The sequence below is a fragment of the Hylobates moloch genome, unplaced genomic scaffold (assembly GCF_009828535.3).
Source record: "Hylobates moloch isolate HMO894 unplaced genomic scaffold, HMol_V3 SCAFFOLD_16, whole genome shotgun sequence".
Taxonomy (NCBI): Eukaryota; Metazoa; Chordata; class Mammalia; order Primates; family Hylobatidae; genus Hylobates; species Hylobates moloch.
Genome location: NW_026652291.1, coordinates 30,603,781 through 30,631,491, shown reverse-complemented (window position 1 = coordinate 30,631,491; position 27,711 = coordinate 30,603,781). Strand labels below are relative to the sequence as shown.

General features: G+C 41.9%; 2 protein-coding genes across 7 annotated transcripts in view; one reads left to right on the top strand and one right to left on the bottom strand.

The window, feature by feature from the left end:
* Positions 1-4,687, bottom strand: part of AREL1 (apoptosis resistant E3 ubiquitin protein ligase 1) — an 88,595-nt gene extending 83,908 nt beyond the window's left edge. For 2 of the 3 annotated variants that reach the window (XR_009210242.1, XR_009210241.1), the window contains exon 1: positions 4,541-4,681. The gene's annotated coding sequence lies outside the window, so the exon portion shown is untranslated. Of the gene's footprint in view, positions 1-4,540 lie in introns of all 3 variants that reach the window. The other variant, XM_032179512.2, reaches the window with a different exon arrangement.
* Positions 4,688-4,734: 47 nt separating this feature from the next.
* FCF1 (FCF1 rRNA-processing protein) lies at positions 4,735-25,440 on the top strand. 4 transcript variants are annotated; one of them, XM_032179509.2, is made up of 8 exons: positions 4,735-4,808; positions 5,092-5,159; positions 6,468-6,539; positions 7,546-7,694; positions 15,196-15,268; positions 21,168-21,255; positions 22,498-22,592; positions 23,306-25,440. In XM_032179509.2, exons 1-8 carry the CDS (start codon positions 4,806-4,808, stop codon positions 23,352-23,354), a joined length of 597 nt encoding a protein of 198 aa, XP_032035400.1. In that variant the 5' UTR covers positions 4,735-4,805; the 3' UTR covers positions 23,355-25,440. The 4 variants fall into 4 exon arrangements, with proteins under 4 accessions (XP_032035400.1, XP_032035402.1, XP_032035401.1 ...); XM_032179510.2 differs by lacking the exon at positions 4,735-4,808 and adding an exon at positions 4,815-4,867; XM_032179511.2 differs by lacking the exon at positions 6,468-6,539.
* The last annotated feature ends 2,271 nt before the right edge of the window (positions 25,441-27,711 follow it).

Genomic DNA, 27,711 nt, shown 5'->3' with positions numbered 1-27,711 from the left:
AATCAATTAACAGATGTTAACTATTAGCTTCTCAACAGTAACAAGCTGCACTGAAATAAATGCCTTTGCTCTGAAAAACATGATGCAAATTGCTCAACTATTCAAGATGACAAAAACTCATAAAATCATATGGAACCATTCAATTAGACTAAATGACAAAACATGTATCTACCATGACTATTTAGTTTCTAATAGCTAAGTGAATACCCATCTTTCTCTATAAACCCTATCTTGTAGAACAGTTTTCAAAAGAGCCACCAGGAAAACATCATTATGGTGCTGTAACACTATATCAACGGCTCAGGCATGTGTGTGTGTACACACACATACATACACACAAACTGCAATAAGGTTAAACAACCTCAAAAGTTTGAAAACTACTATATGAAAGAATATTAGTGAAGGCTAAGCATTCAGAACTCTTCAAAGAAAAAGGAACCAAAGAAAAATAACTGAAATTTAAACCCAAGTTAGTTAATAGCTAAAGTCATTTAAAAGGTAAAACGGTCAGGCACAGTGGCTCATGCCTCTTCTCCCAGCTAATCAGGAAGCTGAGGTGGGAGGATGGCTTGAGGCCAGGAGTTCAAGATCAGCCTGGGCAACATAGCAAGATCTAATAAATAATAAATAAAAGGTAAAATGATACACTAGAGTCCATTAAGGTCATAAAATCTGATCTATTACATGGTACTAATATGTTGATAGTATTAAATAAATATTACACAACAGTACTCTGACCTGGACCACTTACAGAAAGATGAACAGGAAGAGTAATTCCTCTAAAATATTTCAACTTCCACATCTCTGTTCAGCCACCAACCATATTTTATGTGTTTACAAGTCTTTCTCTAATACAGGACTGTGGTGAGATTGCCCAGGACAGAATGGGCCCTCCATAAATGCTTTCTGAATGAATGACCAAGCAGCAGTAATCTATCTCTGAGGTATTCTTACAAACCAATTCAATATCAAGACCTCAGAAGCAGAACATGCTGTATGCCATGCTACCACATTTAGGGGCAGGCAAGTTAATTGAAAAATAATTAACAGCAACTAATGTTTGTTGGGAGAAAAAAAGTCCTATCATGTAAGTCAGAAAAATAAATGTAAAAACTACAACTTGAAAATGGACAAAAAAGTGAATCTACTTATAACTTTCTAACATTGAAATACAAGATGTTCTTTAAGGAGTCTTTCATTATCCAGAATAATTTTGTAAAGAAATTTGATACCAACTTAAATTAGTAAGTCAGACCAATTAGTGAATGGAATGAAGTCCAAGCCCAATTATGTGTTCAAACTGTGTGTCCAATGCCTTGGGTGATTTTTTCTCTTCAAGACTGCAGAAAAATGCAAAACAACCCTCTTGACTGCTGAGAAGGACTAAAATCATTTCTTTTCCTCACAAGTATGTGCCCAAAAGCAATTACTTTCTGCTTCCATCCATCACGAATCAACACCACCTCCCAGCTTCCCATCCCCCACTTTCCATCCCCATCAAAGAATGCTGTAGAGTATCTGACCACTTTCATTTCAGGCTATAAGAACCTCAGATTGCAATAAAATTACAATGCAAAAAAAAAACCAAATTTTTCTAAGTATGTTCTCATCCCCCATGGTGTTCCTACACTAATTTAGCTCCCTATTAGGTATTAACAATCAAGGAAATCAGAACACTCTCAATAGAGGTTACAATAGAAATTACAAATGGCCTTTTTTTAAGTTGTTGTTGTTCATGGATTCCAAAATTCAAAGTACACATTACCAGAAGAGTGTTTTTCTGTCAGTGCCTAAATTTAAATGCAAATTACTATTTAATGATATGCAATTTTCCCTCTGAACCTATATATAATACTAATCAGTCAAATGTTTAAGAAGAATAACTGACCATGTTATTTTAGCTTTTAGACAATAAAAAGCTTATTGTCTAATTACCAAGAGATACATCAAAAAACTGGTTGCTATTAGCTCTACACATGAATGACAGCTTGACAGAGACAAGTTGCTCCAGAAAGATTAGGAACTTCTAGTGACCACAAATGGGGTAAAGCAGAAGGCACGTACAGTATCTGTAGCTACTATTTCTTTTTTTTTTTGAGACGGAGTCTTGCTCTGTCGCCCAGGCTGGAGTGCAGTGGCGCAATCTCGGCTCACTGCAAGCTCCGCCTCCCGGGTTCACGCCATTCTCCTGCCTCAACCTCTCCGAGTAGCTGGGACTACAGGCACCCGCCACCACGCCCGGCTAATTTTTTGTATCTTTAGTAGAGATAGGGTTTCACCGTGGTCTCGATCTCCTAACCTCGTGATCCGCCCGCCTCGGCCTCCCAAAGTGCTGGGATTACAAGCGTGAGCCACCGCGCCCGGCTGTAGCTACTATTTCTACATCAAAAATTCAGAGCCCACAGATATGTAAACTATCAAGCTATCTAAATGAATGTGTGCCTGAAAGAGAAACGAGAAGCAGAAAAACAGTTTACACCCAAATCAACAGAATAAATCACCCTGCGACTGAGCGTCCCAGGACCTGAAAACTTAATGTTTTGAGGTTTATGAACACATTCAAGTTCCAGTGCAACTATGTTAAAATAAAATTGGGCTGGCGCCAGGTACGGTGGCTCACGCCTGTAATCCCAGCACTTTGGGAGGCCAAGGTGGGCGGATCACCTGAGGTCGGGAGTTCAAGACCAGTCTGACCAACATGGAGAAACCCCGTCTCTACTAAAAATACAAAATTAGCCAGGCGTGTTGGCGCACGCCTGTAATTCCAGCTACTCAGGAGGCTGAGGCAGGAGAATCGCTTAAACCCGGGAGGTGGTGGTTGCAGTGAGCCAAGATCGCGCCATTGCACTCTAGCCTGGGCAACAAGAGCGAAACTCCATCTCAAAAAAAAAAATTGGGGGTGAGCACGGTGGCTCACGTCTGTAATCCCAGCACTTTGGGAGGCTGAGGCGGGCAGATCACCTGAGGTCAGGAGTTTGAGACCAGCCTTGCCAACATGGTGAAACCCCATCTCTACTAAAAATACAAAAATTAGCAAGGTATGGTGGCACCCACATGCCTGCAGTCCCAGCTACTCGGGAGGCTGAGGCAGGAGAATTGCTTGAACCTGGGAGGGGCAGGTTGCTGTGAGCTGAGATTGCGCCACTGCACTCCAACCTGGGCAGCAGAGGGAGGCTCTGTCTCAAAAATAAAATAAAATAAAATAAAATTGGCATAAAATTCCAACCCCGCCACACATCCTCAAGTTGGAAGACACACAATGGTAACAATAGAAAACACACTGAGTATTCTGGTTTACACTCTTCTATGGACCTCGCATGTTAACTATGAATAAATATAAGTCCTGATAACATCCCAGTAAAAGAGTGCTATTATGATTATCTCCATTTTACAGATAAAGAAACTGAGATGCAGATAGATTAACTCGCCCAATGTCATGGCGAGTTATGAGGCAGAGCAAGGATTTTAACCCCATCAGTCAGACTCCAAAGTTCGTGTTAAACAATAAACGTGTTTTCATCATAAGGGTTATACAATGGTCACCTTCTTTTTTAAACCTGATAACATTTTTTAATTCCAACTCTAGGATAGCATCATGCAATAAGAAAAGTATGACAGAGGTACCCATTCCGTTCCCACCTTGATCAGTAGCTGAAGAATGGAAGACAAAGTGTTAAAAAAAAAAAAAAAAAGAAAGAAAGAAAAAGAAAAAAGAAATAAAAGTATAGACTTTGGAATCAAGAGACTCAAACAGACCCCTGAACAAAGTCTGGGGCTCAGTTTCCCCATATGTAAAATAAGAGTATTTATGTTATTGAGAAGGTCAAAGAAGGTAGTATGAACAAAGTGACAAGTACAGTATATAGGATGGGGGTTTTCATCTTAAGTTTACAGACATCCAGAGGGTCCACCGATGGGCTTCAGAGTCCACCAATCTCATAAAGTGTATTACAAACTGTATGTGTGCCCATTTTTTAAAGAATTGTTCCTGGCTTTCCACAAACTTTCAAGAAATAAGTTATCTCCAAAAAGTTAAGAACCACTGGAATACATAGCAGGTACTCAAAGAAAAAAAGCTACCTTTCGCTCCTTGTTCTCACAAATTCTCCCTTTTTACTTAAAGATGACACACCAAGGCTTCACAATAAATGTCCATTGTTTCTCACCATTTTCTTGGCTTGGGTAAGTAGTAACATATGCAAGCTTATGCCCCAATTCTCTAGCGACAGTCTAGGCCCTCAAACACTGCTTCATTTCTCTCTTCATCGAGAGGAGTACACGGTATATACTCGAGAAGAATCATCCATCTAGCTGCACAAAGCACCATATCGGCTAGGAAAACCAAGTAGGAACCACAGCCTCAGGGTTGGACCGTAGACACCGGATGCCCCAACGCTACAGGGTAAGGAGAATGTGTTCCCCCAAACTACTGGGCAAACCAGGAGTCTGACCCCCCTACCCTTGTCCTCCCTCTCTCTCTCTGGAACTCTGGTAAAGGCAGGTCTTCTGGGCTCTGCCTAAGGCTGGAGAGAAACGTTACCCGAGCCGGGGTTACAGCGCGACGAAGTTCCACCTCCGCTGTCCTGGGAAGGGGCGGCAGCACTCAGCAGAAGACGGGCTCTCCACTCTCCCACCAAGAGACCCCAGAGTTCGTCTCTACCTGGCCTGAGAACCGGCTCGGGGGGTTTGCCGTTTCCCCAAGGAACTTCCGCTTCCGGGCTATCCTTTGCCGGAAGCAGTATGTGAATGACGTAGAAGTATTGCGCCGTTGGTGATTACGGAAGAACCAGGAGTTTGGCGTGACCATGGTGAGAGAAGAGGGTCCAAGAAGGGACGTTATCAGGCCACTTTTTGGGTGGAGAAGGAGGTAGTCAGACCGTGGCCAAATTTCCTTCACATTGTCCTTGCATATTTTCATTCTGGTGTTAGCTCTTAAGCTTCTCCAAGCGGTGACTGTTACGCTTTACGGAGTGGGGAAGAGGGTCTGGGTATGTGAGGCAAGAAGGGAAGGCAATGGACAAGAGAAAAGAAGAGACTTTAAAAGATGCCGTATGTTTCCAACTTTTTTAATTCTAAAATTTCTGTTTCAAGGGGAAGCAAAAGAAAACAAGGAAGTATGCGACCATGAAGCGAATGCTTAGTCTCAGAGATCAGAGGCTGTGAGTGTCTGGAATCAACCGCCCAGGGATATTCTAATAAGAGTCTAGAGAGGATAAGTAGTAAAAATGTTTGTTGTTATTATTTTGTTTTTTACTTATAATATTTATCTTAGATTTATATAGCATGAGATAGCCAGTGTTTAACAGTAATTTAGCTGCTGAGCGATCACACTGGGAAAGGCGATGGGAATTAAACATTTCTTAAGTGTTCAGTTTTTCTACCGTTATATGCTCTGTCTGCCATATCGCATTTAAACCTCATGTCAGTTCGGTGAAGTCCGTATAATTCTCTTTATGTTTTTACCATTACACTACTACATTCCCCTGCGGTGGGGCGGGGGGAGTGTTTCTTGTTGAAAGATGGCAAGGTTAGAGACCTTGTTTGTCTTGCGTTTCCAGTGCCTGGTGGTACTCAGATATTTTTGTCAGAGAAAATGGGAAAACTCCAAGATATCTCCATTTTATAAGTCTTACTAATACAAGAATCCAAATCACTGTGGAAGAAGAAAGTGAAGTGATATTTCCTAGTATGAAGAGGATCAAAGCGGTGTCCCTGCTTAAGTGTAGAATAAGCATAGCTATTAAATAAAGACTGATCTTCATTGAATTTAAGAGTCTCAGAAAGCCGGGCGCAGTGGCTCATGCCTGTAATCCCAGCACTTTGGGAGGCTGAGGCGGGTGGATCACCTGAGGTGAGGAGTTCGAAACCAGCCTGGCCAACATGGTGAAACCCTATCTCCACTAAAAATACAAAAAAGAGTCTCAGAATAAGAGAATAGTCGTTAAAACCTTCAGAATTATTCTTTTCAGCCTTTAGTGTGGATGTATTGTGTAATTTTTAGAAATGACACTCCATTAATAATAATTTCTAGTTAAGGGTTAAGTTCTGTATATGCATTTTTACATTTTAGCCATTTTTGAGAAGCATATGGGGTAATACTTTTCCCCCAAATGTTAAAGCATCTGAATCTTCAGAAGGTAACTGTCACCCTTTTACCCACTGCTTGGAAGTGGATTGTGATCCTTGATGTGAGAGAGTCTAAGAAAGAAATATAGTATAATCAGCTTTTATTTACTCATTAACAATTCTTATGCATTATTGGCATTACTGATTAATTCTGATACTTCTAGTTACTGTACTTTGCACTAGAGTTATTTGCTCAGAAAGAGTATGCTGATATTAACATGAAGAAGTCACAAAGTAGGATTTCTTCAGTAGACAAAAAAAAAAGGAACTTTAGATTTTTCAGATTTTAACTGCTGTGGTTTTTCTTCTCCCTTGGATTTAATTTACCTTTTTCTTCCTAGTAAAGAAAAGGATAGATTAAAACCTAAAAAGAAAGAAAAGAAGGATCCCAGCGCGTTAAAGGAAAGAGAAGTGTGAGTAATCAAACATTTGAAGTTTTCATTTAAAAACCATAGACCTCTTAGAAATCCAGGCTTTCCCTGAGCTGGTTTACTAACTTATTTGTTAGTAAGTCAAGCACAACTATGTAGATGAAAGTGATATCGATGAGCATATATCAATTCTAGTGGTTTGAAGGTTTTTGGATTTTATGGAGCAGTAAAATTTCCCCTAAAATCCTGGAGATATTATCTAGGATTATTAACTTTTTCTTTGCCAGGGATCTTTTAAGAGACATAATTGCCATTGTTTAACACACCAGCATTTCATAAAAGAGAGACTGTTATCACCAAAAAATATTTAAAATATATTTTCAGAATAAAGATATTTATATAAAGATATGACCTTTATATAAAGATATAAAGGTATTCCTTTTAAGTAAATACATTTAACTTTATGAAAACTTTACCACATTTTCCTTATTTTTCTAATTTTGCCCTGGATTGGTAATGGACATATCATGACAGGTAGATACTGATCCATGGCCTAGCATTTGGAATCACTGTCATATTCAGCCCAGACAACTTGGGCTAGATGTGATACTGGTCCTGCTGTAGTATATAATCCTAACGCTAGACAAACTGTTCTCTATCACATTCCAAAACAACAGTTTTAGAATCCTATAAGAATGACAAACGTGTTGTAGTATCATTGTAATCATGATAACTGTATTCTACCTCCCTGTGCCCATGGCGATTCTACTCTTGCTAGAGGAAGAGCTGGATTGGATAATTGCTTTTTGTGTTTGTTTGTTTTTGATAATTGCTTTTTTAAAATTGGTGACAAAGGTTGCCAGGGGAGCTGAGATTCAGATAATGATATTACTTTCTTCCTTGCCTTCCTTTTTAGGATTTATTTCCAATGAACATGGACAAAAGAGTTTACAGCAAACAGTCCCAAGCAGAGACTTATTTTTTGTTTTTGTTAATACTAGGGTATCAATGTAAATTTTACTTTGTTCTTGTTTTCTTTTTCCTTCAGTCCCCAACACCCTTCCTGCTTATTTTTCCAATATAATACACAACTGGGCCCCCCTTACCACATCCTCGTTGATACCAACTTTATCAACTTTTCCATAAAAGCCAAACTGGACTTAGTGCAGTCAATGATGGACTGTCTGTATGCAAAGTGTGAGTATCATACTTTTATGTTTCCATGATGTTTGTACAGAATAATTATATTTATACAAATACATCAAAGGAGGCCGGGCGTGGTGGCTCACGCCTGTAATCCCAGCACTTTGGGAGGCCGAGGCGGGCGGATCACGAGGTCAGGAGATCGAGACCATGGTGAAACCCTGTCTCTACTAAAAATACAAAAAATTAGCTGGGCGCAGTGGCGGGCGCCTGTAGTCCCAGCTACTCAGGAGGCTGAGGCGGGAGAATGGCATGAACCCGGGAGGCGGAGCTCGCAGTGAGCCGAGATCGCGCCACTGCACTCCAGCCTGGGAGACAGAGCGAGACTCTGTCTCAAAAACAAAACAAAACAAAACAAAAAAAAACAAATACATCAAAGGAGGGAGATGGGGTTCTTGTTAACTGAATTGCTGGCCATTTAATTTACAGTGGTCACCATAGCAATGACCATGTTTAATGAATTGAAGTATAATGCAAACTTGACTGGAAAAAATTAAACTTTCACAATTCAGAAAACACTTAGAATGCTTCGAGTATCATTATGGACATCAATTTTGAACATAGGGGAATTTTCTGTTTTAGAATTCTAGATTTTAAAATTCTGGATAAATGAAAAATCTATTTTTCAGTATCTATATTATTTTATGTTAATAAGGATATGTTCTCCCTTCTACCCCAGTGTTGAAACACTAAATAAGACATTCTGCCATTTATGATCACAGCCCTAGAAGTTAGATAGATGATGGTTGATTCCTAAGTTTATTCAGTTTGGTATTTATTCGTAGTACAGAGGATCTGAGGTAGTTTATTTACACCTAGGTATGCAATTTACCATTAATAGATTTCCCTTCTGTATTTGTATATCCCCTCCTTTAAATGATCTTCCTTCACTACTGTGAACAGGAAAAAGAAAACTAAGGCCATCTATGAGGCCTATCATAGTAAGATCTGTCCCATTTGTAGCGGGTTTATATTTATATATTTTTCAGTCACCCAGTTAGAGGTACGAATGAAAATTAGACTTAAACTTTGCCATAGAGGATAAATTACTGGAATCAAAGGGAAAAATTTGTACCTCCCTTTTTAAGTTTTAAAGGCTACTATATAATGAACAACAGCTGCAGAGTGATAGAAATGGTAAATGTTGTTTACTGATTTATTAAAATAAGCAAGATCAGAAGATGGGGGTAAGGAATGTGTGAAGGGGGTAAGAAAGCAGATTCTTTAGATGCCTAAAATTAATTAAGAATGGCTGTAGCCGGGTGCGGTGGCTCACACCTGTAATCAGAGCACTCGTGGTGGCTCACGCCTGTAATGCCAGCACTTTGGGAGGCCAAAGCACGCGGATCATGAGGTCGAGATCGAGACCATCCTGGCCAACAAGGTGAAACCCCATCTCTACTAAAAATACAAAAATTAGCTGGGCGTGGTGCCGTGTGCCTGTAGTCCCAGCTACTCGGGAAGCTGAGGCAGGAGAATGGCTGGAACCTGGGAGGTGGAGGTTGCAGTGAGCCGAGATTGCACCACTGCACTCCAGCCTGGCGACAGAGAAACTCCATCTAAAAAAAAAAAAAAGAGTGGCTGCATACATTTATTAGCTGTATATGTTTATTAAGATGTGAAGGTAGGCATCAGATGAGAAAAAAATGGAGCTAATGGAATAAAATAGTTTTCTCTACAGATCAGAATTGATGAGGTGCCAATGGTCAGGGGACCGTTGTTTTTTCATGTAGGCCTTTCTGTATTACTTTTTAAAGCTATATACGTATACTTTTTAAATAAATCTTTTAGAAATAATCTAAAGTTGAGGTGCTACCAGGCCTCTAAGAATGAGGCTTGCGTGACCCCATATGGGGGAAGACACTAAACTTGGTAGTCTCTTTGTATTTCCCATGGTATTTCTAATTGAGCTGCTTCTCCAGGAATGCTGTGACCTACTTATCAATGAAACAGCTAGAGGGTCAAAGCATGGCCCTTTGCTTCCTTGGTGAATTGCTTCCTTGACTCTATACCTCCACCAGTAATATCTAGATGGTGACTGTTAGAGCTTTAGGCAGGATAGCTTTAGTCTTATGGCTTTCTTTAAATATGTATACTTTTTTTTTTGAGACAGAGTCTCGCTTTGTCACCCAGGCTGGAGTGCATTGGCATGATCTCAGCTCACTGCGACCTCCACCTCCCAGGTTCAAGCAATTCTTCTGCCTCAGCCACCCCAGTAGCTAGGACATGCCACCATGCCTATCTAATTTTTGTATTTTTAGTAGAGGCGGGTTTCACCATATTGGTCAGGCTAGTCTCAAACTCCTGACCTCAGGTGATCCACCCACCTTGGCCTCCCGAAGTGCTGGGATTGCAGGCGTGAGCCACCATGCCTGGCCTTGCTTGCCTTTATACTTAAAGGAAGGCCTTTATCTTCCTCTTACCTTGAAAAGGCCTCTTTGATCTTTACATAGTTCCTGGTCTCTTCCATTTCCACTTTATAGTCCAACAAGGAAGGATAGTTTGCTTCCCATCGGCTTTCTCTTCTGCCTGTGAATCCTGAGGCTGTTACTTTCCCTTTCCTTGTAGTGGTTTTCCTGAGCCTGCTTCCCTACTTCAGTTGCAAGCCTTTGCTCACTTCACTGCTACATGGCTCTGAAATTGGTCCTCTTAAAGAACACGTTGCCTTGTTTCATGATCTCAGTATTAAAATAATATATATATTTTGAGACGAAGTTTCACTCTGTGGCCCAGGCTGGAGTACAGTGGCATGATCTCTGCTCACTGCAACCTCTGCCTCCCAGATTCAAGTGATTCTCCTGCCTCAGCCTCCCAAGTAGCTGGGATTATAGGTGCGTGCTGCCACACCCAGCTAATTTTTGTGTAAAGTAGAGACGGGTTTCTCTATGTTGGCCAGGCTGGTATCGAACTCCTGACCTCAAGCATTCCGCCCACCTCGGCCTCCCAAAGTGCTGGGATTATAGGCATGAGCCACCACGCCTGTCCAATATTAATACACTTCTAAAAAATTCTAGTATAAAAAAATGAAAGTTGAAGCCTGGGCAACATAACGAGACCCCATGTCTACACAAAATTTAAAAATTAGCCAGGGGGCCAGGTGTGGTGGTTCACACCTGTAATCCTAGCGCTTTTCAGGAGTTTGAGACCAGCCTGGCCAACATGGTGAAACCCCGTCTCTACTAAAAATACAAAAATTAGCCAGGCGCAGCAGCATGTGCCTGTTATCCCAGCTACCTGTGAGGCTGAGGGAAGAGAATCACTGGAACCTGGGAGGCAGAGGCTCCAGTGAGCCGAGATCGTGCCACTGCACTCCAGCCTGGGTGACAGAGCGAGACTGTCTCAAAAAAAAAAAAAAAAAAAAAAAGCCAGGCATGGTGGCATGCACCTGTGGTCCTAGCTACAGATGCTGAGGTGGGAGGATCACTTGAGTCTGGGAGGCTGAGGCTACAGTGAATTGTGATTATGCCACTACACTCCAGCCCAGGCAACAGAGCAAGACCCTGTCTTTAAAAAAAAAAAAAAAGAAAAAGAAAAGAAAGTTGGGCTGGGCGAGATCCCTCACCCTGTAGTCCCAGCAGTTTGGGAGGCCGAGATGGGAGGAGTTCTGGGCTTGAGCTCAGGAGTTCAACACCAGCCTGGGCAACATGGTGTGACCGCATCTGCACAAAAAAAAAACTTTTTAAATCAAGCCGGGCATAGTGGCTCATGCCTGTAATCCCAACACTTTGGGAGGCCAAGTTGGGTGGATTGCTTGAGCCCAGGAGTTTGAGACCAGCCTGGGCAACATGGCAAACCCTATCTCTACCAAAAGAAACCACAAAAATTAGCTGAGCATGGCAGAGCATGTCTATGGTCCCAGCTGCTTGGGAGGCTGAGGTGGGAGGATCACTTGAGCGTGGAAGGTCGAAGCTGCACTGAACCATGTCCATGTCACTGCCCTCCAGCCTGGGTAATGGAATAAGAACCTGTCTCAAAAGAGGGGGGAAAAAAGGAGGTTGCTTATAATGCATTTCCTCAAAGGGGCAATTATAAAAATTCATAAATCTGTGTGAGATGGAGGGTTACTTTTATTTATTAATGAAAATGGCCTGTAATCCCAGCACTTTGGGAGGCTGACGCACGCGGACTACCTGAGGTCTGGAGTTCGAGACCAGCGTAGCCAACATGGCGAAACTCTGTCTCTACTAAAAATCCAAAAAAATTAGCCGGGCGTGGTGGCAGGTCCCTATAATTCCAGCTTCTCGGGAGGCTGATGCAGGAAAATTGCTTGAACTCTAGAGGCGGAAATTGCAGTAAGCCAAGATAGTGCCATTGCGCTCCAGCCCGGGCAGCAAGAGCAAAACTCATCTCAAAAAAAGAAAATGGATCCTATATTATTTTTTTCTTTATAAAACAGATTTACTGAAATATAATTGACTCCCTTTACAACTATGCAGTTCATCCCTTTAAAGTGTACAGTTCAGTGACTTCTAGTGGATTCACAGAGTTGTGCATCATCCATCATCATAGTCAATTTTAGAACTTCCATTATTCCAGGAAGAAACCTGGAGCCCCTTAGCCATCACCCTGCAACCCTCACCATTCTCTCTGTTTCTAGGCAACCACTAATCTACTTTCTGTTTGTATAAATTTCCCTATTCTGGACATTTCATAAAAATAGAATCTTATAATATTTGGTCCTTTTTCATTTAGCATACTGTTTTCAAGGATCATTTATATTACAGTTTGTATCAGTACTTCATTTCTTTTTATTACTAAGTAATATTCCACTGTATGAATAGATCACATTTTAATCATTTCTATTTGCTTTTTACATTGAACTATATATTTTGAACATTTTTCCATGGCATGTATATATAAATGGGCCTCATTCATTCTTGCTATGTCATCCAGGCTGGAATGCAGTGGTCTGAGCCAATAGCTTACAGCAGCCTCAACCTCCAGGTCTCAAGTGATCCTCCAGCCACAGCCTCCCAAGTAGCTGAGACTGCTGGAAAGAGCCACCATGCCTGGCTATTTTATTTATTTATGTTTTGTAGAAACAAGGTATCAATCATGTTGCCCAAGTTTTGGGGTTTTTTTTTTTTTTTTTTGAGACAGGGTGTCACTCTGTCACCCAGGCTGGAGTGCAGTGGTGTGTAATCTCAGCTCACCACAGCCTCTGCCTCCCAGGTTCAAGCATTTCTCATGCCTTAGCCACCCAGTAGCCGGGATTGCAGGTGTGTACCACCACATCCACCTACTTTTTTTTTTTTTTTTTTTTTTGAGACAGAGCCTTACTCTGTCACCTGGGCTGGAGTGCAGTGGCGCAATCTCGGCTCACTGCAACCTCTGCCTCCAGGCTTCAAGTGATTCTTCTGCCTCAGCCTCCCGAGTAGCTGGGACTACAGGCATGTGCCACCACATCCAGCTAATTTTTTTGTATTTTTAGTAGAAACGGGGTTTCACCACGTTGACCAGACTGGTCTCAAACTCCTGAACTCAGGTGACCCACCTGCCTTGGCCTCCCAAAGTGCTGGGATTACAGGCATGAGCCACCGCACCCAGCCCTAATTTTTATATTTTTAGTAGAGATGGGGTTTTGCCATGTTGGCCAGGAATTCTTTTTTAAAGTTACATATGGCCGGGCATGGTGGCTCACGCCTATAATCCCAGCATTTTGGGAGTTCGAGGCAGGTGGATTGCTTCAGGTCAGGAGTTCGAAAGCAGCCTGACCAACGTGGTGAAACCCCGTCTTTACTAAAACTACAAAAATTAGCTGGGCGTGGTGGAGGGCGCCTGTAATCCCAGCTATTCGGGAGGCTGAGACAGGAGAATCGCTTGAACCTGGGAGGCAGAGATCACACCACTGCACTCCAGCCTGGGCAACAAAGCGAGACTTCAAAAATAAAAATAAAAAATGAATAAAGCTACATACTATAATCGCTTCTCGGCCTTTTGGGGTAAGATCAGGTGTAAAGTTACATACTATTCTATTGTTTAAATACATAATTTTTTAAACCCAATATCTTATTAGGTATTTTGGTTATTCCCAGGTTCTACCCAATTAACAAGTCTATAGTAAATATCCTTATGAATATGTCTCCCTAAGAGTGTATTTCTTTAGGATACATTGTCTAGAAGCTGTATTATGTATCAAGGGATTTGTGTATTTTTAATAGGTGTTGCAAATTTGCCCTCAAATAGTTGTACCAATGTATATACCTACAAACTTAGTATGAGAATACTTGTTTCCTCAATATTGGGTATTTTCTTTTTTCTTTTTTTTTTTTTTTTTGAGATGGAGTTTCACTCTTGTCACTCAGGCTAGAGTGCAATGGCACGATCTTTGCTCATTGCAACCTCCATCTGCTGGGTTGAACTGATCCTCCTGCCTCGGCCTCCCAAGTAACTGGGATTACAGGTGCCCAACACCATGCCCAGCTATTTTTTTTATTTTTAGTAGAGACGGGTTTCACCATGTTGGCCAGGCTGGTCTTGAACTCCTGACCTCAGGCTCCCAAAGTGCTGGGATTATAGGCGTAAGCTACTATGCCCGGCCAATATTGGATATTTTCATCTGTTTAATCTTTGCCACTCTTCTAGGTGCCACTCTTCCCAGTCTTTGGCCCAATAGACTCGGTTCAAATATTGGCTTTACCATTTGCTATCTATTTAGTTAACTTCTTTGTGCCTCAGGTTCCTCACCTATAAAATAGGGATGATGATTTTTTTTTAACTTATTATATGGCTTTCTGTTTGATAGTTGTCAAACAGAAGTTTTTAAAATTTTTATGTGATCAGCTTTACATCATCTGGCTAATTTCATGGTTTCTTGTGGTTCACATTTAAATTTTATTTCATCTGAGCCAGGCACAGTGGCTCACGCCTGTAATCCCAACACTTTGGGAGCCCAAGACAGGAGGAATGATTGATCCCAGGAGTTCAAGACAGCCTGGGCAACATGGCAAAGCCCCGGCTCTACAAAAAAAAAAAAAAATGTTTTTTTTTTAATTAAACACTATACCCACACCAGTGGGCATAGTGGTGTGTACCTGTGGTCCTCGCTACTCGGGAGGCTGAGGTGGGAGGATCATTAGTACCCAGCAGGATCACTAGAACCCAAGAGGTTGAGGCTGCAGTGAGCTGAGATCATGCCACTGCACTCCAGCCTGGGCAACAGAGCAAGACTCTGTCTAAAAAAAGTAATAATAATAATTAATAAATAATTTTTTTCCCATCAGGAACTTACATTAATATAAAAATAATGATGGAGTTCAGCTTAGTTTTTTTTTCCCAGATATGTTTATAACAGGGAATCTGCAGTTTGGGGTTGGGACAATCTTAGTTTCTTAGGGTTTTCTTCTACTCTAGTTCTTATTGTATATTGCAGTGTGCTAATTCTGCTGTCATTGCAGAAGTGTCCTGGGTCTTTTTAAAACTCTGAGCAGGGATAAAATTCAGAGATAATTTCTTTACAAGTTCTACTCTTAATGTGAATTTTTTTCCCTGGCAGGTATTCCTTGTATAACCGATTGTGTAATGGCTGAAATTGAGAAATTGGGGCAGAAGTATCGAGTGGCTCTAAGGTAGGAAGGAGGTAAACTAGATCTGTTCTAGATTGGTATACTGAAGATTCATCTGTTTGCTGTTTAAAGATTTCTTGGCCAGTTAGTTTAAGTGAAAAATCATACAAAACTATTTATCATTTTTGGGGGGGTTGTTTTGGTCTTTCTCTCACACAAAAATCAGTTCCAGTTAGAGTAAGTGTCTAAACTTTTAATAGAAAATACAGAGAATATCTTGACCGGGCTCGGTGGCCTGTAATCCCAGTACTTTGGGAGGCCAAGGCAGGCAGATCACCTGAGGTCAGGAGTTCGAGACCAGCCTGACCAACATGGAGAAACCCTATCTCTTCTAAAAATACAAAATTAGCCGGCCGTGGTGCTGGGTGCCTGTAATCCCAGCTACTTGGGAGGCTGAAGCAGGAGAATCGCTTGAACCCGGGAGGCGGAGGTTGCGGTAAGCCTACATCACGCCATTGCACTCCAGCCTGGGCAACGAGCAAAACTCTGTCTCAAAAAAAAAAAAAGAGAAAATACAGAGAATATCTCAATGAAATTGAATATTTGTGTATAGCAAAATATAGCATTAACAAAGTAAACAGACATACATAATCAACAAAGGGCTTATTTTCAAAATGCATAAAGAACTTCACATCCATAAGAAAAACATAATTCTTAAATTCACAATGAGTTGTCATTTAGTGCCCATTAGATTGGCAAAAATTTTTTAATGAGCTTGACAATGCCAAGAATAGTTAAGACCGTGAAGCAATGGGAATTCTCATACTAAACTACAAAGAGTGTAAATTGGTCATCACTTTGGAGGGCAACTTGACAATATCTGGTAAAATCCAGGTTGTTCATATTCTTACAACACAGTCTTTTAACCTGGAGATCACAGTCTACAGGTAATTAAATTGGTTTAAAGGATCACAATGCCTGGTTGGTTTGGGGTTTTTTTGTGTGTTTTGTTTTGTTTTGTTTTGTTTTTGAAGCAAGGTCTTGCTCTGTCACCCAGGCTGGAGTGCAGTGGCACAATCAGGGCTCACTGCAGCCTCGACCTCCTGGGCTTAAGCAGTCCTCCTGCCTCAGCACCCTCAAGTAGCTGGGACTACAGGCATGCAACACCTTACATGGCCAGTTTTTTAAAATTTCAGTAGAGATGAGGTCTCACCATGTTGCCCAGGCTAGTCTTGAACTCCTGGGCTCAAGTGATCCTCCCACCTTGGCCTCTCAAAGTGCTGGGATTATAGGCGAGAGCCACCACACCCGACCCCCGAGTATATTTTTTAGTGTAATAGAAGAAACTATAGGCTGGGCACGGTGGCTCATGCCTGTAATCCCAACACCTTAGGAGGCTGAGGCAAGTGGATTGTTTGAGCCTAGGATTTCCAGTCCAGCCTGGGCATCATGGTGAAACCCTGTCTCTACAAAAAGAAAAAATTAACCAGGTGTGGTGGCATACACCTGTAGTCTCAGCTACTCGGGAGGCTAAGGCGGGAAGATTGCTTGAGCCCAGGAGGCAGAGGTAGCAGTGAGCTGAGATGGTGCCACTGCACTTTAGCCTGGGTGATAGAGTGAGACTCTGTCTCAAAAAAAAAAAATAAATAAATAAATTATAAAATATTAGCATGAATGTGTAGAAAAAATTGGGTACTGCTTCACAAAACTTTTTTCGCTGTTATATGTCTGTATATGTGGTATATGTATGCATACTGTATGCTAGATAAAATCTATCTCGTGCTATGGGTTCTGGTAAAAAAAAAAAAAAAAAAGAAGAAAAAGATTGCTATAGAGAAGTTCACTTACTATTGGAGTCAAGTATTGGCATCTTCTTATGTATGTAATAGCAAAAAAATTGCAGACAGCCAAAAGAAATGGCTTTTCTTAAGCCATAAAGGATGGCCAGGCATGGTGGCTCATGCCTATAATCCCAGCACTTTGGGAGGCCGAGGCAGGCAGATCATTTGAGGTCAGGAGTGATCCTGAACATGGTGAAACCCTGCCTCTACTAAAATATGAAAATTAGCCAGGCATGGTGGCGGGTGCCCATAATCCCAGCTACTCTGGAGGCTGGGGCAAGAGAATTGTTTGAACCCAAGAGGCGGAGGTTTCAGTGAGCCGAGGTCGTGCCACTGTACTCCAGCCTGGGCTACAGAGCAAGACCCTATCTCCAAAAAAAAAAGGACTCGGTACAGAAGCTCACGTATAATCCCAACACTTTGTGAGGCCAAGTGGGGAGGATTGCTGGAGCCCAGGAGTTTGAGACCAGCCTGGCCAACATAATGAGACCCTGGCTCTACAAAACTTTAAAAATTTGCCAGGCGGCCAGCCGGGCGCAGAGTCTCACGCCTGTAATCCCAGCACTTTGGGAGGCTGAGACAGGTAGATCACGAGGTCAGGAGATTGAGACCATCCTGGCTAACACGGGGAAACCCTGTCTCTACTAAAAATATAAAAAAATTAGCCGGGCATGGTTGTGGGCGCCTGGAGTCCCCACTGCTGGGGAGGCTGAGGCAGGAGAATGGCATGAACCCAGGAGGCAGAGCTTACAGTGAGCCGAGATCACGCCACTGCACTCCAGCCTGGGCGACAGAGCGAGACTCCATCTCAAAAAAAAAAAATAATAATAATAATAATTAGCCAGGCATGGTGGCTTGTGCCTCTACGGAGTTCAAGGTTGCAGTGAGCTATGATCACACCACTCCACTCCAGCCCCAAAAACAAAGTGAGACCTTGTCTCTTTAAAAAAGAAAGAACAGAGTAGATAAGCTGTGGAATGCTCATGAATAAAATACTATACAGGAGTGAAGATGAGTGAACTAGAGTTATGTGCCAGTGTGGATAAATCTCAAAAACAATATAAAGTATAAAAAAAAAAACAGCAGTCACTGTGGCTCACTCCTGTAATCCCAGCAGTATTGGGAGCCCGAAGCAGGAGGATTCCTGGAGCCCAGGAATTTGAGACCAGCCTGGGCAACATAGTGAGACCCAATGTCTACGAAACATTTTAAAATTAGCCAGGCATGGTGAAATGTACTTGTATTCCCAGCTACTTGGGAGGCTGAGGTAGGAGGATTGCTTGAGCCAGGGAGGTTCGAGATCATACCACTGCACTCTAGCCTGGGAGACAGCGAGACCCTGTCTCAGAAAAAAGAAAAAGAACAATGCTGAGCACTGTTACGCACATCTGTGGTTCCAGTTACTTGGGAGGCTGAGGCAGAAGGATCACCTGAGCCTAGGAGTTTCAAGCCAGCCTGGACAACAAGACCCCAATCTCTTTAAAAAAAATAAAAAAGCAAGAACATATGTGGAGTATACCATTTATCTAAAGTCTAAAAACATGCAAACCAATACTGCATTGTTTACAGATATGTATATATGCTTTTTTTTTTTTTAAAGAGAGATTCTCACTGTCGCCCAGGCTGGAGTGCAGTGATGCTATCACAGCTCACTGCAGCCTTGACCTCTCCAGCTCAAGTGATCCTCCTGCTTCGGCCTCCCAAGTAGCTGGGACTACATAGAGGTGCATACCACTATGCATGTCTGATTTTTTTTTTCTTTTGCATGGCTAATTTTTAAAAAAATTTTTTTGGTTCATGCCTGTAATCCTGGCACTTAGGAAGGCTGTGGCAGGCGGATCACCTGAGGCTAGGGGTTCAAGACCAGCCTGACCAACATGGTGAAACCTCATCTCTGCTAAAAATACAAAAATTAGCTGGGGGTGATGGCAGGCACCTATAATCCCAGCTACTAGGGATGCTGAGGCAGGAGAATTGCTTGAGCCTGGGAGGCAGAGGCTGCAATGAGCCAAGATCGTGCCACTCACCGCACTCCAGCCTAGGCAACAGAGCAAGACTCCATCTCAAACAGGCTGGGCACAGTGGCTAACGCCTGTAATCCTAGCACTTTGGGAGGCTGAGGTAGGCAGATCATATGAGGTCGGGAGTTCAAGACCAGCCTGGCTAACATGGTGAAACCCCGTCTCTACTAAAAATACAAAATTAGCTGGGCATGGTGGCGCATGCCTGTAATCCCAGCTACTCAGGAGGCTGAAGCAGGAGAATCGCTTGAACCCAGGAGGCAGAGGTTGCAGTGAGCTGGGATCGTGCCAATGCACTCCAGTCTGGGTGACAGAATGAGACTCCATCTCAAAAAAAAAAAAAAAAAAAAAAAAAAATTTGGTAGAGAGATAGGGTCTCATTATGTTGCCCAGCTGGTCTCAAACTCCTGGCCTCAAGTGATCTTCCTGCTTTGGCCTCCGAAAGTGCTGGGATTGTAGTCATGATCCTCCACACCCAGCCTGGCAATTTTTAAGACAATAAAAATAAAGAATGAGAGGGGAGAAAATAGAGGCACCAAGTGGAAACACTAAGTTTGTCTGTCAGGAGATGCAGAAATGGGGTGTTAGCTGGAGGGGGGTATAGGTAAAAAGATTTTTTTTCTTAAGACAGAGAATATATGACAGCATGTTAGTATGTTTCTAGAAAAAAGCTAGTAGAGAGGAGATAAGTGATTTCAGGAGTACGGAGATAAGTGATTTCAGGGGTACAGAGATAACTGAAAGAGCATAGTCCTAGACTGTTGCCCACCTAGTTTGTCAGCAACCAGTCCATCCTCCCTCTAGTGTATCCTCCCTAGCACAGCCTGCTTAGTTTTTCCAAGACAGAGCTTTGTTCTTATCACTTTGTCCCCCAGAAATCTTTAATGACTCCTCATTACCTGTGTCATCGCACTCCTCAGCCTGGCATTGGAGACTCTTTCTAGCCCCATTTCATTCTTCTCTCCACAAACACTTCCCCCAGCCAGAAAGATGTGTTTACTCTTCCCCAAATACGAAGAAACCATTTTACAGTTGGCTGGTGTCCTATTTGGTACCCTTACATTGCTTGGCACATTCTTTAATCTTATTTCACCCCATGTCATTTTTTTCTAAGTATTCCCAACCCACATTGACCTAGCACTGAACTACTGCAATATGAAGGAGTATTTGTGTTGCACTTGGTACTTATGTGCTGTCTTGTATTTTTCTTCATTTCAGTGACTCATCATCATTAATAGAAAGAGCATGGCTCTCAGAATCACACAGAGTTGGGGTTTTTCTTTTTCAAATATGTATGAAAATAATACATTTGAATGTTTTATGGCAAACAATATACGCATATGCATATAGTAAAAGGTAAAAGTCTGCCTCTACATTCATACTTTGTCCATTCTAATACCCCAAGAGTGACAGCTGAGAAAGGTTAATATATTTTTCCAGAACTAAATAAAGAGTATTGGAAAGAAGGATTTGTATTTTATTAATTAAATCATAATATATATATATATATACACACACACACACACACACACACATACATATGCATATGCCCTGCTTTGTTTATTCAACAGTTTAGTGTAGGTCCTTCCACACTGGTATGTACGGCTCTACCTCACTTTTTATTAATAGGATAAGGGCACCAAAATGTGTTTAACTTTTACCTTTGTAATGGATATTTTTATTTTCTTCACTTACTATAAACTGTGCTGAATGATCATCCTTGTGCCTATGTTCTTGTTCATTTGTGTTTAAGACAACTTCTTAAAAGTGAAATGGTTAGGTTAAAATGGGTTTTGTTTTTAAATCCTGGCTTTTCCCAGCTGTATAGCTTTGAATGAAGTAATTTAATCTCTCTAAGCCTACTTCCTCGTCTGTAGAATAGATATATAATAACTCAGAGTTTTGTAATGATTAAATGACCCAAAGCACACCAGCTGTCAGCCTTTATTCCCTGCCCCGTGAATTGTCTTTCCAGTTAGAGGATAAAGTTCAGGAGGAGAACAGTGCCTTAAAATCTCTGCATAGATCATGTTATTTTTATTGCACTAATTAAGACTCAGAAAGTTATCCAGTTGATTGTTTTCTTTAATCCACCTACAGGATTGCCAAGGATCCAAGATTTGAACGATTACCATGTACACACAAAGGAACCTATGCAGATGACTGCTTAGTACAGAGAGTAACTCAGGTATTACCAGTTCATAACCGTTTACTTTGTGCTTAAAAAAAAATGTAAACTATTATCTCCTGAATGTTCATGGTCAGTAAAACATCTAGGAATATATATTGTGGTTAAATTTTAAAAAAATTGCATAGCATTCCTTCATAAGAAGCATAGGTGTCTTCATTTACTTGAGAAAGTGGATTGAAAATGTACGCTCTAACCATAATGGAAAGAGCACGGGCTTGGGAAGGAGACGTGGGTTTCACGTCTCAGCACCTGCATTTACTGGCCATGTGATTTGGGACATTTAACTGATTCTTTATCTCACAAATCTCTGTAAAATGATTTTAAGTGAGTTAATGTAGAACCCATTTATTTTTGATGTAGGAATTTTGTTCCTTTTCACAATGCCTAATCCAAAAGTGCTTCTTAGTTATATCTGAGAGTCTCCCAAGATGCTATTTCACACATACGCTAGAATAAGTAGGTTTTTAATTCCTTCATTAAGCACCACAAGGACTTCTGCTACTGAGCGCTTTTATAAGGGCCTCTCTTTGCTGATGATAATCTTCATCTGCTGACCACAGAGCCATCCCTTTAGCCACTTCACCCCATAGGTGGGGCCAGTATTTCCCATAGCACAGCTGACACCACTCTGCCACTTTTTATAAAACCCAGCAGGAGAGTCAGACATGACAGAAGTGAAGCTTCCTATAAACTAGCTTTCACCTGACAGCTAAATATTACTGCTTTTATAATGGCTAGGCTCTAGTTTCAGGCCCCGAAGATCCTACTTAGGCTTCCTGTTTCGGGGGTAGCTTACTTCTAACATCAGTAGGCCCAGAGCACACCCAGGCCCCAAGATCTAAGGAAAGGAGGGAGCTATGGCCTCCAAATTAAGGCACTTTTTATCTCCATGGAGTTCCTTGGAGCATTTTCCCAAAACTAAAGAATTGTCTGCCCCAAGTGTGAAAGTCTCTTTCATTTATGAGCACAAAACAGTTTGCAGCTTGTGAATAGTTTTCTACCTTCTTCTCCTCAAGATTCTAAATGCTGCATTCAGCCCAGGCAACTTGTTTATTTTATATAACAAGATTAGGAGCTCCTAGATGATAGTAGGTACTCAACAAATTGTTACAGCCTACCCTTCGCTACTTACTGTGAAAATGAACGAGTCTCAGACTAGTCAGTGGTTGTGCCATTATCCAGTAGTCACTAAGCGTGCTCAGTGACCTCAGTGTGAACATCACTCCATGTCTCTTACAGCATAAGTGTTACATTGTGGCCACAGTTGACCGGGACCTTAAAAGAAGAATCCGTAAGATTCCTGGAGTTCCTATCATGTACATTTCTAACCATAGGTGAGAAATTTCTCTTGGGGAAGGGAATAGAAATATATAATTGATATCAATTGAAAATGAGGACAAGTGATAAGGTTATAAAGGATTTGAAAGAAATTATTGTATCAAATGTTTACATAGTTATGTTTGAAGAAATGAGACAAAGCAAGAGCAAGGGCAGAAGAGAGAGGATTTAAGGAATGAGGCAAACATTTAAATTGTTAGAGTAAGATTACTGGAAGAAATAGACATATTGTTTGAAATAAAAGCAGTAACTTAAATCAAGCTAATCTTTTTGGCCAGAAATACCTGTTTTGAAAGATTTTTTTTTTTTATTAACACCTCATCTGAGAAATGGAAAGCTTATTTAAAAAAAAAAAAAGAAGCTGTTATTCTTCTTGGCTATTTTTTGTCAGTCCTCAGACTTATTTTCCAGCTTTTCAGTTTGGGGAGAGCACAATGTGGTGGGAAGTCTGTGGACTAAGAAGTTGGACTTAGTGATCTCAGATCCTCAGTTCCCCTCTTGCTGACTTTGTGACTTTGAAAAAACAATCATATTGTATTATAGTCAGCATTTTGCTGTAAATCATTCATTATGATGTTCCCCTAAATTGTTCCCACTGACAAAAAGGATTCACAGTGGGGGTGAGAGCATTGCAGTCTGTAAAGGATGGGTTTTTAGATGGGTTCTCTTCCCATCTTTCTTACCAGTGTTAATTTTTTGTCCTGATCAGATACAACATTGAACGGATGCCAGATGATTATGGAGCACCTCGATTCTAATTCTTACAAGACACAGTTCCTCTGCCTTTCTTCGACCAACTTTCTCTTGTTGCCAGTTCATTACACATAATGTAGCAGGATTTTTAAGGAATCAGAGAGACCGATGGAGTTCAGGAAGATATTTATTATTTAGGTGCACTAGCCCAGTCGGATTAACATCCAAAGGACCGAGCCCTGAACAAAGAGTTAAGAGTTAAGTTACCTTTTAAGCAATTTGTGGGGTGGGGGGTGGGGGGGGTTGGAATCTGTGCACGGGAAGCATATTACAGAAGCGAGAAAGACAGTTATTCAATTAACTGAGACATGCATTACATCATTTCTTACTTTTCAAGGAAAATCATGTTTTACGACTTGAGTTTATCTGTCTAGTTACCTTGCAGCTGCACAGCTAGAGAAACAGGGTATTTACAATGCCTGGGAAAGGAGGAGAGATAAGGCTCACTAGCCACAGAAAAACAGGCAGTTAATTTTTAAAGGACTCCAGCTCTTTCTGTTTCTCACAGTGAATTGGGTTTTCTTACATACAACTGAGTTTCTGCTTACACATTTTTTAATTTCTTTTAATTCCTTTTCCAATGCAGTAGCATGAATTATTATTCTCTTGACCTATTTGCCTTATTATGAGCTGAGGGTAGTTAAATATGCTCAGTCTTTTTTTTTTTTTTCTTGAGATGAAGTTTTGCTCTGCCACCAGGCTGGAGTGCAGTGGTGCAATCTGGGCTCACTGCAACCCCTGCCTCCCATCCTTCAAGTGATTCTCCTGCCTCAGCCTCCCGAGTAACTGGAATTACAGGTACAGGCCACCATGCCCAGCTAATTTTTCTTCTTTTTGGTGGGGGGATGGGGGGTATTTTTAGTAGAGACAAATTTGTATTTTTAATACAGAAAAATATGCCTCGGGCCGGGCGCGGTGGCTCACGCCTGTAATCCCAGCACTTTGGGAGGCCGAGGCGGGTGGATCACAAGGTCAGGAGATCGAGACCATCGTGGCTAACACGGTGAAACCCCGTCTGTACTAAAAATACAAAAAATTAGCCAGGCGTGGTAGCGGGCGCCTGTAGTCCCAGCTACTTGGGAGGCTGAGGCAGGAGAATGGCGTGAACCCGGGAGGTGGAGCTTGCAGTGAGCCGAGATTGCGCCACTGCACTCCAGCCTGGGCGACAGAGCCAGACTCCGTCTCAAAAAAAAAAAAAAAAGAAAAATATGCCTCGGCCTCCCAAAGTGCTGGAATTACAGGCATGAGCCACCGTGCCTGCCCTGCTCACTTTCTGATGCTGCTTTTTTGTTTTTTGTTTGTTTATTTTGAGACGGAGTCTTGCTGTGTCACCAGGCTGGAGTGCAGCGGCGCGATCTCGGCTCATTACAACTTCCGCCTCCCAGGTTCGAGCGATTCTCCTGCCTCAGCCTGTGGAGTAGCTGGGACTATAGGTGCGTGCCACCACGCTCAGCCACTGATGCTGTTTTGCCACTGATGCTGTTTTGAAATTGATATTTTGTCTCATAAAAATTAGGCCAGGCGCGGTGGCTCACACCTATAATTCCAGCACTTTGGGAGGCCAAGGTGGGTGGATCACCTGAGGTCAGGAGTTGGAGACCAGCCTGGACAACATGGCAAAACCCCATCTCTACTAAAAATACAAAAAAATTAGCCGGGTGTGGTGTCACATGCCTATAATCCCAGCTACTGGGGAGGCTGAGGCAGGAGAACCTCTTGAACCCAGGAGGTGGAGGTTGCAGTGAGCTGAGCTTGCGCCACTGCATTCCAGCCTGGGTGACAGAGTGAGACTGTCTCAAAAAAAAAAAAAAAATTAATGATGGTCAAAGGGTATAAAATCTCAGACAGGAAGAATATGTTTTATACTTTTTTTGAGTTCGGTTGTACAGTGTGGTGCCTATACTTAATAATGGAGTATTACACATTTCAAAATTAATGTTCTCATCAGAGAAATGTATTTGAAGTATTGCATATGTTAACTAGCTTGATTTAACTATTCCATATTGTATCCACAATTTATGACATCACTTTGTAACCCATACATTTATACAATTACAAATTGTCAATTTATAATAAAAAAATTTTGTTGCATCTTTTTAGAAATCAGATATTCTGATGATTGCTCACATAATTTGATGGTCATTGTTTTATACTGACTTACTCAATAAACATTTATTAAATGTATACTACATGCTTAATAAGATATGGTCCTGCCCTCAAGACACTCATTATGGTGGGAGAGAAAAACATGTAAATGAATAAATACCGTAAAATAGCAGTGCTAGGGTAAAAGTTTCAGAGGCATGTCATGGGCACATAAAGGTGGAATGATTTTTTTCTACTGGTTGGGATGGGGAGGGAGGAAAGGCCAGTGGTCATGTGGTTTGAGCTAATCTTAAAAATGAATTGGTGCTTCCCCAGTAAATTAGAAATAGAAGATGAAGCACAGGAAACAGTATGAACAAAAGCAAGGACGTACCATGTTACTCAGAGTGAATGTGCTTGACCTGTTTAGATAGCTGCCAGAAGGTTTTTATGACTAGAATATAGGGAATCTTGTCAGGGAAGGGGTCTGTACCCACATGAGACTCCAGAGGAAGGAGGGGAGAGGGAGGGGGTCTTACATGACATGCCAAAGGGTCTGGACTTAATCCATAGGTCAATAGGGTGCTATTGGCTGGGCACAGTGGTTCATGCCTGTAATGCTAGCACTTTGGGAGGCCGAGGGGAGTGGATCACCTGAGGTCAGAAGTTTGAGACCAGCCTGGCCAACATGGTGAAACCTCGTCTCAATTAAAAATACAAAAATTGGCCAGGCGCAGTGGCTTACACCTGTAATCCCAGCACTTTGGGAGGCCGAGGCGGGTGGATCACGAGGTCCGGAGATCGAGACCATCCTTGCTAAAATGGTGAAACCCTGTCTCTACTAAAAATACAAAAAATAAGCTGGGTGTGGTGGCAGGTGCCTGTAGTCCCAGCTACTCGGGAGGCTGAGGCAGGAAAATGGCATGAGCCTGGGAGGCAGAGCTTGCAGTGAAGCCAAGATCAGGCCACTGCACTCCAGCCTGGGCGACAGAGCGAGACTCTGTCTCAAGAAAAAAAAAAGCCAGGCGTGGTGGCGGGAACCTGTAATCCCAGCTACCTGGAAGGCTGAGGCAGGAGAATCGCTTGAACCTGGGAGGCGGAGGTTGCAGTGAGCCGAGACTGCGCCATTGCACTCCAGCTTGGGCAACCAGAGTGAAATTCCATCTCTAAATAAATAAATAAATAAATGAGGTGCTATTAAAATTTCAAGCAGGGTGATTAACATGATCGGATTTGGGGGGTTTTGTTGTTTGTTTTTTTTGAGGGACAGAATCTTTCTCTTGCCCAGGTTGGAGTGCAGTGATGCAATCACAGCTCACTGCAGCTTCAATCTCCTGGGCTCAAGTCATCCTCCTGCCTCACTGGCACTATAGGCATGTGCCACTACTCCCAGCTAATTGTTTCATATTTTTGTAGAGACAGAGTTTCACACTATGTTGCCCAGGCTTATCTCGAACTCTTGGGCTCAAGCTATCCTCCCGCCTTGGCCTCCCAGAATGCTGGGATTGCAGGCGTAAGCCACTGTGTCTAGCCCAGATTAGATTTTTTAAATGATCACAGGTAGTGTAAGAATAAACAAATAGCTGGGCGCAGTGCGTCACGCCTGTAATCCCAGCATTTTGGGAGGTTGAGGCAGGAGAATCCCTTGAACCTGGGAGATGGAGGTTGCGATGAGCCGAGATCATGCCATTGCACTCCAGCCTGGGCAACAAGAGTGAAACTCTGTCTCAAAAAAAATAAAGAAAAAAAATTAGATTCCTACTTCACATGATTCATAAAAATATTTCAAGTGGATCAAAGACCTAAATTTTTTTTTTTTTTTTTTTGAGGCAGAGTTTCTCACTCTGTCACCCAGGCTGCAGTGTGTTGGCATAATCATGGCTCACTGCATCCTTGACCTTCCCAGGCCCTGATGATCCACCCCAGCCTCTCAAGTAGCTGGGATTTTTGTATTTCTTATAGAGATGGGATTTTGCCATATTGCCCACCTTGGCCTTCTAAAGTGTTGGGATTATGGGCATGAGCCACTGCGCCCAGCCTAAACTTATTTCTAAGCTATGGAAGCCTTAGGAAAATAAATGTAAAGAAAAAAGTTTTATCACCTTTGGATAGAATTCTTAAATAAGCAGAATCTAAAAAGATTGAAAGTTTGAATATATTAAAATTATAGATTTCTGTGCAAGACACTCCCCTCCCCTAAAAAACAAGCAACTGATGAGATTTTCCAATACATATAACAAGGGTTTGGAGAAATGAGTACTGAGATCATGCTGACAG